At 32.2% G+C, this 13,981-nt stretch overlaps 1 protein-coding gene and 1 long non-coding RNA gene across 3 annotated transcripts in view; one reads left to right on the forward strand and one right to left on the reverse strand.

Annotated features, from left to right (window-relative positions):
* On the reverse strand, positions 1-1,654 carry LOC136796181 (uncharacterized). Its single transcript, XR_010843882.1, has 2 exons — positions 1,472-1,654; positions 1-389 (listed from the first exon to the last, which is right to left on the reverse strand). It is a non-coding gene; the product is annotated as an uncharacterized lncRNA (long non-coding RNA).
* Positions 561-13,981, forward strand: part of LOC106678910 (DNA ligase 1) — a 23,180-nt gene continuing 9,759 nt past the window's right edge. The window contains exons 1-4 of one of the 2 annotated variants that reach the window (XM_014417758.2): positions 561-768; positions 7,300-7,764; positions 9,401-9,523; positions 9,601-9,720. In XM_014417758.2, the coding sequence (XP_014273244.1) occupies positions 753-768; positions 7,300-7,764; positions 9,401-9,523; positions 9,601-9,720 (724 nt within the window). In that variant the 5' untranslated portion in view covers positions 561-752. The remainder of the gene's footprint in view (positions 769-7,299; positions 7,765-9,400; positions 9,524-9,600; positions 9,721-13,981) is intronic. The other variant, XM_014417759.2, reaches the window with a different exon arrangement.

The raw sequence follows: 13,981 nt of genomic DNA on the forward strand, positions 1-13,981 counted from the left end.
TTAATTGATTAATTTATTTTATTTTCAATTCATTCTGTAGAGACGTCTTAACCTCCTTGCCTTCATATGAGTATCATGAAATGCCCCTCCAGATCATTACTATGGTTGTACGGATGACTTTTCGTTCAAACATCCCGATTCTGCTTTCTAAGGTATCTTCCAGGTCTCGGGAATTCAGTATTCTTGACCAAGAGAAGGAGGTTCTGTTCGCGCTGTTATATGTTGGTCTCTCTCATTCCGTTGATCACTGATTTATGTTATTTTGGAGCCAGTTGATGTATATTATGTTTTGTTTTTTAAATTCAATTGTTGCTTCAAGATCTTCTTGCTTGTATTATATTCTGACTGATGAAAATGGATGTGCTAAGTGGATGACAATTTGAATGTGGCTGAAAAAAAAAAAGTGCCGAGAATAAAGTTTTTGATTTTACCCCACATCTTACTCAGAGATAATAAGAATTTTCAATTGTATTATATTTTTAAATAATCACATACGACGCGATTCTATGTATAATTTCAATTTTATAAAATTTATTAAAAATATAAATAGTTTTAGAATTTATTATTAAGCATGATCACATGTAGATATACAAATTAACCTAAATTTTATGTTCAATCCATGCTCTCAAGCTTAAGTGAATTCTCCTAATTTATTTTCAATTTTGTTTCAAGAAGCAGATGAATATATGTTAATTCGGGAAGACTGAAAAGAATGAAGATGTTTCAGACAGACCGGAGAAAAATAATGCCACATGGAAGGTGAAAAAGGTAAGTTTTCGTATTTGAAAAGAACATAGTTTATTTTGAAGCGCGATTGCTAGTATCACTTGAACATTTATTTTACATGTACATACAAGTATTTAATGTTAGCAGTGATTGACATTTTGTTTTGTCTGTTGTTTTTGTTTTGGAATAATACATAGATTTCATCAAAGTGAATCAAAAATTGTAGTGAAATAACTGACTCTATCTCCTCTTAGGTTCTTGTGCTATATAATGGAATAAAAAACTTCAAGTGGCATACAACTTAAATACTTAAATATTTATTCTTTAATAATTTTATAGAGCTGATTATTTTATTCACTGTATTCCTGGTATCGTATAGGTAAAAACTGAAAATAACGTGTATTTTTTTTCTGAATTCCTAAATTAATTCTTTGTAACTTCTGAGAACAAAATCGATTATATAAAATATTACTTCTTGTTAGTCGATTTTATAGAAAAAGATGCGGTAACATCATAGGCCTTAAGTATCTAAATTCAGTTTTCTAAGGCTTTAAGTTTTTGAGTTAGGCTGTTCACAGACTATTTTGCGGGACTACCGCATTTGGACTTAAAGCCTCAAAGCATGTATTTCAAAAATTCGAATTAGAGATTTTCAAGATTGCAATATTATCCCTTACGGTATATTGGGGTACTGTAAAGACAACGTATAAGAATTCTCTAAGTGAAAATAAAATACATAGGTAACCTATAAAGCAATCTTTCCAGACAGTTGAATTCTTCTTGCTTTTTAATGCACTAAAATCACATTATAGACTTATTTACTTTCACTTACTAATACACATGATGAGATGAAAAATATTTTATTATTCTGGGACTAGGCCCCTTTAGAACAATTAAAAGGTGATTTTAATTTTACAACATATATTGGCCAAAAACAGTGTGCCCACACCTAATTCTAACTTATATTAAAGTTGTATATAAATAATTTTAGATACTGAGGGAAAAAAAAATTAAAAACTAACTGACCAAATACATAAAAAACAAAATAAAAAGGTAGTTACTAAATATCTGTACTATTATAATATTAGATTAAATTGGTGAAGTAAAAGGCAGTTAAATAGAAGGGTTTTAAGCGAGGGAAGGGTTGGTACATGACGTATGTTAGAGGGAATGGAGTTCCAGTGGTATGCAGCTCGGATAAAAAATGATTTATCAAACGCAGTAGAATATATAGTACGAGGAAATATTGTGAACAAGAAAAATTTCGAATTGGAGTTTTCGACGAAATACACGTTTCGAAGCACCTTAAGACCAAAATAACCCAGTTTCGTGTGTAAACAGCCCAACTCAAAAAACAAAAGTCGTACGAAACTCCACTGCAACTTTTTCGATAAAATCTACCTGGCGGAAGTGCCACATAATAGATTCAATTTTTAAAATTTTTTCCAAAACGGCTCTAACGGTTTTGATCAATCTCGGTATTTCAAGGTAAATTATATTATTATTAATATCAGCTTGTTCTTATTCCCATAGAAACAGTCTGACCGGGTTTTAATGACAAATTTTTAAACAATTTTCTATTTAAATACCTATAACTTTGTTATTTGACTCCGCTATCGAAAAACTCATATGATTGATACAAACTACTATCACTAACAATACTTCATAAATGAATATAAGAATGTTTCGGGAAAGCAACTTATCTCATCACATTCGAACCTTACTGAAAGAAAAACACCGGACAAGAGCGATGTGGGACAGAACCAGATATCCTTCTGACAAAACTTATTACAATACATTGACTAACAGATTAAAAATAGAAATTATAAAATATAGAATTAAAAATTTCCATAATTTAAAATATAAATCCTTCAACCATCCACTACTCACTGAAAATAAGACTTGGTCACGATCAGATGAACATTCTTTAAGAATGGTTTCAAAACTGGAGAATCAAATATCACCTTAACTCTTCTGTTATTTACAAGATCCCAAGAGAAGAAAAATGGCAGTTATTTCACCCCAATTTTTATTACTTTAAAGAAAACTATGTATAATTACTAGTCAAAATTGATGGGCCTGCTGAGTATAGATAGAGGGAAGAAAAAATGGCGGCTGTATTAAAAAGATTAAAAAAATTAATTTTTCATTCGGAGCCCTATATCTTTAAAACTACCAACAACTCTAGAAAATCTAAGAAAACATGATTTAAAGTAGAGTAAATTTTCTAAAATTTGAGCCCTAATAAAGATATTTACGTTCGATAGTTCTAGAGATATAGCTTTTTAAAAAACAACATTTCATAAGAATGATGTACTGAATGTACTGAAAGATCTATATCTCAAGAACCATTTGGCATACAGATATCAATTACCTCTCAAATTAAAGATGTTTTAATGGACTATAAAGTGGTTTATAAAGTTAATCTTCGTAAGAGTAATATTTTTTATGATATTTGCCAAAATAAATTTATTTATATTAGTTCTGAGAAATTTTTATTCATTTACGAATATCATAAAAACTACTGCCTCCCTCTATGTATGAGATACGTGTCGTTAACTACTTTATAGTAAGTTGTTAAACTTCCTTAATTTTGAGTGCTGCCAGACATATGTACGTCGTATTGTTCTAGAGATATATTTTGTTTTCAAAATTTAAACATTTTATCGGAACAACTAGAAATTAACATTTTGTGAATTTATTTTGTTAAATATGGTGAGAACTACTATTCCTACGAAGACAAATGTCATGAACCACTTCGTAGTACATTAAACTAGCATTAATTTGAGTGCTAATAAATATCTGTACGTCACATAGTTCCTGAGACATAGATTTCTCAAAATAAATAACTACTAACCTTTCAGTACATTTTAATGCAATGTTGCTTTTTAAAAAGCTATAACTCGAGAATATAACTATTGGACGTAAATAGCTCTATTAAGGCTAATATTTCAGAAAATTGACTCTACTTTAAATGATGTTCTCTTAGGTTTTCCAGTGTTGTTGGTAGTTTTTAAGATATTTAATATAATTCTAAGATATAGATAAAAAAATTATTTTTTCTTACTGTTTTGAAAAAGCCGTAATTTTTTATTTCCCCTACCTATACTTGGCAGACTCGTCAATTTTGACCAGTAATTATACATAGTTTTCATTGAAATAATAAAAAAATGTGGTGACTATTCATAACTACCTTTTTTCTTCCCGGCTCTTGTACTATGTTCTTCAGTATCTTTAAAAAAAAACCCGCTATCGTTTGTTGAACAGATTCACTACCTATGACTTCATCATGACAAGAGACTTATTTGGAATCCCCAAACTAGACTGAAACGAAAGTAAACTTCTCATAGATTTCGATTATTTACAACAAATAAACTTATTTTTACACTCCTACGTTTCAGCCATTCTTGTAATTTTCAAGGATCTATCAATTAAAAAATTTTTAATTACACTTCATTCATAATAAATTAATTCTAAAAATATTATGACAAATTAAATTTCTTATCATTATCATACTAGTAGATATATAGTAATTTTTAAAAAGTCAGAAACGTCCCGATATCCTATCACCTCCCAAATTTCCTGTTCCCGGACCAAAATTGAATCTATAGATGACCTTTCCTCAGACCACAATCCAGTTATCCTTTTCTTACATTCGAACTTCGTTCCTAAGCCCTCTCCTCCCTCATTGATTAAAGGACGAGTTAACTGGGACAAATTTCGTGATGATTTAGAAAACAAACTGGAGTTAAAAATTCCACTTAAGACTAAACATGACGTTGACGAAGCCATAGAAAACTTTACAGAGTCTATAAGATTTTGCATATATGACAACAAAACTATCAGTAAAACTAATAATACCATACATACTAACTTTCCACACCACTTTTGTATCTTATAAAAGGAAAAACGCAGAGCCACCAGATAAAACACATTATACTAAATTGACAAACAAACTTAAAACAGAACTTTTTTTTTTTTAATATTTATTTATTGCTATTTACAACTGTACATTATAATACATTTAGTAAATCTGATCTAAGTTAAATTGGAGTGTTACAGACGTGTAGAGAAACTACCCATTGGTAGCACTCTAAAAAACAGAACTTAAAAAATTCAAAACACAAAATTTAACTAAATTAACTGAAAACCTCGCGAATACTGACAAATCTTTGTGGATGACTACAAGAACTTCATTCTTAACTTCAATAATTTTAATCACCCACTTCTTACTGAATCTCAAACATGGATAAAATCGGACGAAGACAAATCTCAAATATTCGGTCAGCATCTTTCTAAAACCTATGAGCCACACCCTCACATCCTTAATTCAACCAACCTTGAACACATTGAAGAAGTATTGAATACTCAACTCCAAATGACCCTGCCACCTAAAGCGTTTCATCCATCAGAGATATCCAACATCATCCAGAATTTACCTTCCCGCAAAGCTCCTAGTTATGACCTAATTACATCCCTTGTTCTAAAATATCTTCCTCGAAAATCTGTTATATTCCTCACCTATATCTACAATGATGTCCTCAGATCCACATATTTTCCTGACCCATGGAAATTATCCATAATCATAATGATTCCCAAACCTCGAAAGCCGTCAGAACACCCATCCTCTTATCCTCCTATCTCTCTGCTACCTATCATGGGAAAAATCCTTGAGAAACTTATCTTAAAACGCCTGTATCCCATCCTAGATTCCATCCACATAATTTCAGATCACCAGTTTGGATTCTGAATATCCCACTCCACTATCCAGCAATGCCATCGTGTGGTTCATGTAGTCTCGTCTTCATTGGAGCGCGGAATGTACTGCTCGGGAGTCTTTCTTGATGTAGAACAGGCTTTTGATCGAGTCTTGCACCCAGGACTAGCTATACAAGATCCGGAAATTCCTACCCCCTACATATTATCTCATAATCCGTTCTTATCTCTCAGACAGGTTATTTCAAGTAAATCACAACAGCGCTTATTCATCCCTGTTTCCTCAGTCTGCTGGTGTACTTCAGCGTAGTATCCTTGGTCCTATCCTTTATACAGTTTTTACAGATGACATCCCAACCCATCCTAACACTATTCTCACCACGTATGCCGATGAAACATGCCTATTGTCAGTTAATAATGATCCTTCCATTGTATCCTAATCTCTCCAATCCCACATCACCATCCTTGAAGAAAGGTGCCAAAACTGGAGGATTAAAATAAATTCCAATAAATCCCACCAAATCACATCTACCCTTCGTCTTGCCCCACAGTATCTTTTTATAATACCCCACTTATTCCTGTTGAACAGATCCATTACTTAGGACTAAATCTGGACAAACGACTGACATGGAATCCTCATAAAAGACTGAAAAGAAAGGAAACTCTTCGTCGATTCCGACTATTACAACATTTACTAGACAAACGGTCTAAATTGCCAATCCATTACAAAAGACTGATCTACATGAATATTATAAGGCCTATCTGGACATACGGAGTTAAGCTTTGGGGCTCCACTAAACCATCAAATTCCTCCCGAATCCAATTCTTACAGTCAAAAATCCTTCGTAAAATTCTTAATGCCCCTTACTTTGTCACAAATCAAGTCATCCATCATGACCTCAATGTCCCATATGTTGTACAAAACCAGATACTATTCCTTCCATGGAAAACTTCCCAACCACCCAAATCCACTTGTTTCTAACCTGGCTTCTCCTTCATTATCTAATATTCCTCCTAGGCATCTGAAATGAAGATGGCCTCGAGATCTTATCCTCTAGCAATGTTATTGGAGTTCTATCAATGGGTAGATTCTCTACATGTTTGTATCATGTCACTATCTCACCTACAGCAAATTTACTTATTATATATATGTATATAACAATAAATAAATGATTAATAAAAATGAAAGAATAAACAAAATTTACAAAATTAATAAATATAAAATCAATTACTGCTGGACAAACTCCACGGGTCAGAGACTAGATGGGTCCTGAAGAGAATATCACCTGCTCTGAAATGTCAGAGACGATGTTTTCAATTACGATTGTTCATACGTTGGTGGGCCCACGTCTATACGGCGCTCTAAACGATGTGTGGAGAAAAAAAAACAGGAGAGTCTAATAAAGATATGTGACTGACATTAGTGTGTAGAAAGTTGTCAGGTAAAATAATCCTTACGCCCTGTTTTTTCTGCATTTAAATATCTACAATACGTAATAAATATAGCTAAGAAGAATTTTTTAAAATAAAAATTCACTTCTAACGATAATGTAAATGTAATTAAAGGAAAAAACTACTTCTATTAAAAAATATTTACAAATTAATATTAAATATGGCATCAACACACTTGTTCCATCATATATTTTATTTAACTATAATTTTATATGGTATATTTCAGAACAACGAACAACATAATTTACTCTTCATTCCATAAGTTTCACCATTACATTAAATTAATTCACATAGTTACAATGTATAATTAAACCTGATTCTGCGCAAATTTTATCTTTACAATATGTATATACTTTCATCGTATTGTTTGTTATATTTATTTTTAAGGACTGTTGTATTTTACAGATCAATCGAATGAGCCTTCAATACCAAAAGTCGATAAACAGAAACAAAATGAAGATAAAGAAAGCATTCCTAGCCATGAATCGCTTGCAAGCGAAACGGCACCAACACACATATTGGACGATAAAACAATTCTTTCAGAAAACGACTCCCCCGCATCGCAACCTCATGGCGAACACAAAAATGATACAATCCAAGAACAAGAAACACATGCTCCAACTACTTCCAAAAACCCAACTGGTTTCTTGGAATCAGAACAACAACTTACAACAAGTGCTGAAGATCACTCAAAGGAACCAAAAGATGATACGCCATCTTGCTCTCCTCTTTCTTGCATTTCGGAAGAACAAAAACAAGAATTGTACGAAGTACCTGATGACGGTGGAACAAGTGGAACCACAGATCATCTGGAGCATGACAGGCCAACCCATTCGAAAGCCTTGGAACAACAAGAGATAGATTCACATGGTAAGCTTCACAGTACTAAGTCTAGTTCTATAGCAAAAGTTTATAATAATATATAATATAATTCTAGACTAGAGACATAATATAAGATAACATCATCATACCTTAGGAACAAAACTAGAATATGTTGAGAACAAAGAATAGAAATATGTTGAGTAGTCTTATAGGACATATTGTATACAGAAGGGGTGGTTTATTTCTTTCGTAGGCGTGGCATCCAGTACGCCATATTTGACAGTTGAGAGTTGCTGTAGTATACCCCGTATACCAGAAATGGCTAGGAAGGGAGAATAAAAACAAAATCTACTCACATTTTGTTGTACACAATTGGTTTTTTGAATTACTATTTATTATCACTCACTTTTTTATTGTAAACATTTAATATTCTAAAAAAATATTCATAAACTTGCTCCATTATACAATAAACTATTATTTATTTTGTCAAACATTATATTTTGATGTTTTCCTTTTAAAAAATATATATGTTTTACTAAATATCCATTAATTGAAAAATTGACTAAGTTCTATTGTATTATCCACTCCTTACTCTTTTAGAATAGTAAATATATTTTGAGATTCTTAGTATTCACATTGAAATGAGTCTAAACTGAAAAGATAAAAAAGCTAGAATTTCTTGAGACGGTGCAATGGATTTTCACTACAGTTATAATAGCTAACGTTTGGGTTAAATGAACGGTTTTGCAGAAAATTACGTTAATGTGTGAAATACTTTTTAAATTCAACGTGTTGAACATATTCGATACTCCATCTTGACAAGAGACTTACTTGGAATCCACACACAAGACTGAAACGACAAGAAACTGCTCGTAGATTCCGATTGCTGACACTTACTTGACAAACGCTCTAAACTTCCCATTCACTAAAAAAAATTAGTATACACTACGATAATCAGACCAATTTGGACATATGGAATTGAGCTCTGCGCTCAACCAAACCATCAAATTCCTCCCGCATCTAATCCTTACAATCTAAAATTCTTGATGCTCCTTATTACGTTACAAATAAGCTCATTCACAAAAACCTTAACATCCCATTCGTTGCAGAATCGGCTCAAAACAGATATGCGTCTTTTCATTCCAAACTCCTTAACCATCCTAACCCATTAATTCCTTATCTTTCATTCTTAACTACCCCTGATAATCCTCCGAGGGGTATGAAAAGATATGGCCACGGGACCTTCTAATTTAAATTAATGTTTGAAGTGCCACCGATGGGTGGTTCCTTCCCAAGATTTTCAAGTGTATATGAAACATACAACATATTTACTTATCGTATTATTTTGTACAGTTGTAAATTACATTAAATAAAAAAAAAATTCAACGTAAAGTTGGCTTCAAAGGGCGTGGTCTAATGGTCATTTTTTTCTCAGTAGAGTAGAGTTATTGCACCCCTCCCCTCCCCCTCTCCTGATATTTTATGGCCTTAACGGCCTAAATCAAATCGGAAGCTTATACAAAGTGCTTCATTTCTTTCTCGTAGATAAATAATTTAATATCATCATAATGCGGTTCCATAGTTACTTTTCTCATCTTATTAAAATTTTCAAAAAACGTAAAACTGAGTTGATTTTATCTATGTTCTTGAAGGTTTCTCTTTTATAAATAGATTGAGTTTTCAGTAAAAAGTGATAACGGAGTTGTACGAAACCTGAATGATGTCGAAAGGTCCCATGCTGAGATATTTGGCGAAATGACAGGAGCACTTTGTGACAGGCATGATAGCCATGGGCATAGTTGCGATGGTATGATTTTTTTCAATAATGAGTAAAAATGATCTTTTGACCCTGAGTTAATACCATGTGTGACTGTTGTTGCTTAGAAATGACAACAAGCTGTCAACGAAAGAATTATTTTATTACCAATCCACTCTTCCATGATTTCTTAGACCTGTTTGAAAATGAACCGGAACCAGGGAGAGCCACAGAGGATGCTGTGGAAGGTATGGTTACTTCTAACTAGATTTCTTTTTATATATTTTCTTTTTTCAAGGAATACCATTATTACATTCCACTATTTTATTTGCTTATGGGAGTCGTTTCGGACAATTGTCTATCAACTTGTCCAATCCATTCATCCTTTATTCTTTATCTTTATCATTTGTCTTGATACTTAAATTTGTCATTATTCTGAAATTATTATTACAACATATTAATTAACAAAGTGTAATTATTAATTATAATATTTCATTAGTCGAGTAAGGCAGTTTATAATTAATTAGTTCAGACTCCAATTTAAGATATGTGACACTCTTCAACCAGAAGGACTCAACGACGTGTGTTCATACAGGTTAGGGAGCCAAATATGTTATGAATTGACAGGATGAGTCTTAAGGTAACTAGCCGTAAATCCTCGCAGGATGGAAACTTGGGAACTACGGTCGTGAAGGGGATGGCAAGTCCTACAGGAACTATCTGTAGGCCCTTGCAGGGAAAAAACGTCATTCCGTAGGGAACTAACCAACGATCATGAAGGGGATAGCAAGCTGATGACTGTAGTAGTTTTATACAAAAACTGACATTTTAGAAAACTGGTTTTCGAATAGTAAATCTTCCAGAAAACCGGTTTTAACCGGTTTCGAATTTTTATTAAAAACATTTTTCTTCAATATTCTGTAATTTGAACAAAAAATTTTAACAGAAAATTTAGAGTGATTAAAAACAGCTTTTGAATGAAATTATTTACTGTTCAATTTTATTGATAGTAAAATTTTTTTATGCAATTTAGTAGAACAAAGAAATAATAGTTGACCAGGATTGTTTTTTATGCATAATTTTCACATAAAAGGATGTAAATATTTTTATTAAAGTGAAACGAGTTATTCAGCAAAGGGTTCGAATAAATAAAAACAATATATTTTCATATTTTTATAATAACCATATTAGTTTTTTTAAAAACAATGTTATTAGATACAGATGGATACTTATTAAAACAATTAGAAAATATATAACTGTGTATTATATAATGTAAATTATAATCAAAGCCGAAAGACAAGAGTAAATAAAGTATGCATACACACTTATTAAAATCAATTTTAGTTTTAAAGACAACTAAGCAAAGAACCGAGTATTTTCTATTCCGGGCAATTGTAATACAAATTTAAATATTCTATTTATTTTGTTGTTTAATGAAATATGATTTCAGAAAACAGAGGACGTCTATCGATTTGCTATTTAGCCGTGTCCTTAGTTTTTCCACAAAATTCCCGGAAATAGAAAATACCCTCGTGTTATTCATACATTGAAAACCGATATTTTCTACTAAAAACCCGGTTTTCGAATTTCATAATTTTCTCCAAAAAACCGGTTTTAAAATCCGACAAACCCTAGTAGTAGTTCACATCGCGACAGTTAGGTTCGTCATGTCTGCCTGGTGGCTTTAGTAGTTACAGTATAGACCAGCAGATAGCGCTTTCGCTACACATTCTTAAAATATGTCTTTTGTACATATCCATATCTACTAGCCTCTCTGAAATTGGACTGTTAAACTTTTGTTTAATTGTGAAGGCTTAGTTTAATACCACCCCTATTTATTTTAGCCGCACTGATTGTTGTTATATCTGCCGTAGTCATGAAAGACTAGGAAACTCGAATTGTCTATACATTTGGTTAAATGACTTTAAACAATCCTCAGTACATCTCAGGTAGTGTTAAATTGGTCAAGTCTAGTTACTTTACATTGATTAGAAATTCTCAATGGAAAGCAATTAGACTTCATCTATTTAACGGGTCTTAGTCTATGTAGTAGGCAGCCATAGAACTAACTTTTCCACTTAGCAAATACTCGACTGTTTTTCAAGCAGAACTGTTTTCCATTTTGTTGGCACCTACATGCCCTTAAGTCATCAGCTATGAAAGGGCAGGTATCACCATCTTTTCAGATAGTCTGTCTGGTCTTCAAGCCCTTGAGTCACCTAGAGTCACCTCTACATCGGTGAGAGAGTGCAAACAAGCCTTAGAGTTATTAGCGAGCTCAAATAAGCTTAAGTTAGTGTGGGTCCCTGGATATGAGGGGATCACAAACTGACCATCTCGCTCGAAACGGGGCTGAGCACCCTTCTATAGAACCATTCCTAGGCATCAGCGAAAAGAAGTCCTTGACTGGACATGGAAGATAGCAGGGAAGGAGTGGAGGGAACGAATAGGGCTAAGGCCAAGATACTAATAACTAAACTCTTAGTCAGCACTATAGGTTGGTTTCCAAAAGGAACCGAGAGAGATATAAAATAGAAATGGAAATCCACAAATCCATAATAAATACTAGTTCTGGAGCCCCGAACCACCTTAGAACTTGGCTTGCCAGAAGCAAATATTATTATATGATAGCGCTGTGGGATTTATATATTTGGATTTTTAATCAGTATTTTCTTTTTTAAGAAGTTGGTTATATTAATATCTGAATTGCTGAGATGAAGAAAACTTCCAAGAAGAATATGACCTATTCTATATTTTGTTCTTATAAGACGTTTCGGAATATTATCCTATATTCATGTGCTATTTCATTCTCATATTTGTAATATTTTATCATTTTCCCATTGTGAAATCTTGTCATCTATATACATATAGTCTGTAGATAGTTGACATGATTTCGAAATAGAAATTGATAAAATATGAGGATGAAATAGTACATGAATATGGGATAATATCCCGAAACGTCGTATCAGAACAAAATATAGAATAGGTTATATTCTCATTGGAAGTTTTATTCACCTCAACAATTTAAATATGGATTTTTAATGTTTACTCTATGTTGTTTAGATTTTGTATTTTCATTTAAAATTTAAATCTGTACCGCTATGACACATGAAGGGTCAGGGGTTCAGTACTACTATTACTAGACCAATAGTGCAAGGAGGTGATTTGGTCAGAATTACGCTCGACCGCCAGATTGTTGCCCAATTAAGGGTACCCAATGTAAGTTACTGGAGGGCTCCAAGAACCCATAGAAGTTGACTCACTGCTACAGTGTAACAGAAAACAAAACTGCCCTGCCGGATTGGAACTCGGGTCCTTAGAGTTGGTAGCCACGCGCTTTACCCCGTGGCCACCGTGCTCTCTTGTATTTTCATTCCAATGTAATAAAAGTTGTTCTTTGCACTCTTTTCATTTTAATTTATATATTTAATCTTTTTTTTTTTACCTATTTATACTTTATCTATCATAATAGTTATGTGTTTTGTAGTTTTTTATCATTATATAATGAATTATACTTATTTTTGTACTATTTGTTATTCTTAGAATGTATTTTAATTTTTAATATTTATTAATTTTATATTAGTTTTTCCTTATTTCATTTTTATTGTTTTTTTCACTTTTTCATTGTTAATCATTTTAAAATAATTTGTTATTAAAACCTTTTTTTTGTGATTTGTTACAATTATCATTATTGGTACATTGATTTTTAAATTATTTTTACAATTATAGCATACATTGTTGATCATCCTGTGTAGATAAAAGTTGTTAATGAATAAAGGATGAATACAAGGTTGAAGAAGATTGTATAGTTGTCCAAAATATCTCTAATAAGCTAAAAGAAATGTGGAAGGGCATTTCTCGAAAGAAGAAAAAATATAGAAAATTAAACCCTTAGACAAAATTTGAACGTTGAAAAACTTTCTTTTTTCTTTTCTGGCATACTTTCAATCAATCCAGATCAACAGGGCAGAGGCATTACGTGTAGTGTCATCATTCTGTTGTAACCGTTTCCTTATTTATTTATATTTCTCTTAAATTATATAGTTATAGAATGGGTTTTGAATTTCAATTAATGTGTTAAAGAGAATCTCTACGTATGTTCGGGCGCCAATTTATAAGTGAGGTATACTGCTATCAGAGGCCTCGGGCAAGGTAATGTAAATAAAGTTAGGTTAATTAGGGAGGCGGTGATCTGGCAGGACAGTACAAGAACCCAAGGGAGAAAAAAAAAAAGGTTTTTTCACCCCTATTATTGGTTACTTTAATAAAAACTATGTATAATTACTAGTAAACTTTGTTGAGTCTGCCAATCTGGGATAAAAAATAAGCAGGTATTTCAAAATATTTACAAAAATTATATTTTCATTCGGATCAGCACATTCTTAAAAATAACTACAAAAAAACTCTAGAAAGATTAATAGAACAACGTTTAAAGTAAGGTAAATTTACTAAAATACGAGTCCTAAAAGAGCAGTTTACATTCAATAGTTCCTGAAATACAGCTTTTTA

This window comes from Halyomorpha halys, unplaced genomic scaffold (assembly GCF_000696795.3).
Source record: "Halyomorpha halys isolate HHAL.00 unplaced genomic scaffold, Hhal_1.1 Scaffold168.1, whole genome shotgun sequence".
Lineage (NCBI taxonomy): Eukaryota > Metazoa > Arthropoda > Insecta > Hemiptera > Pentatomidae > Halyomorpha > Halyomorpha halys.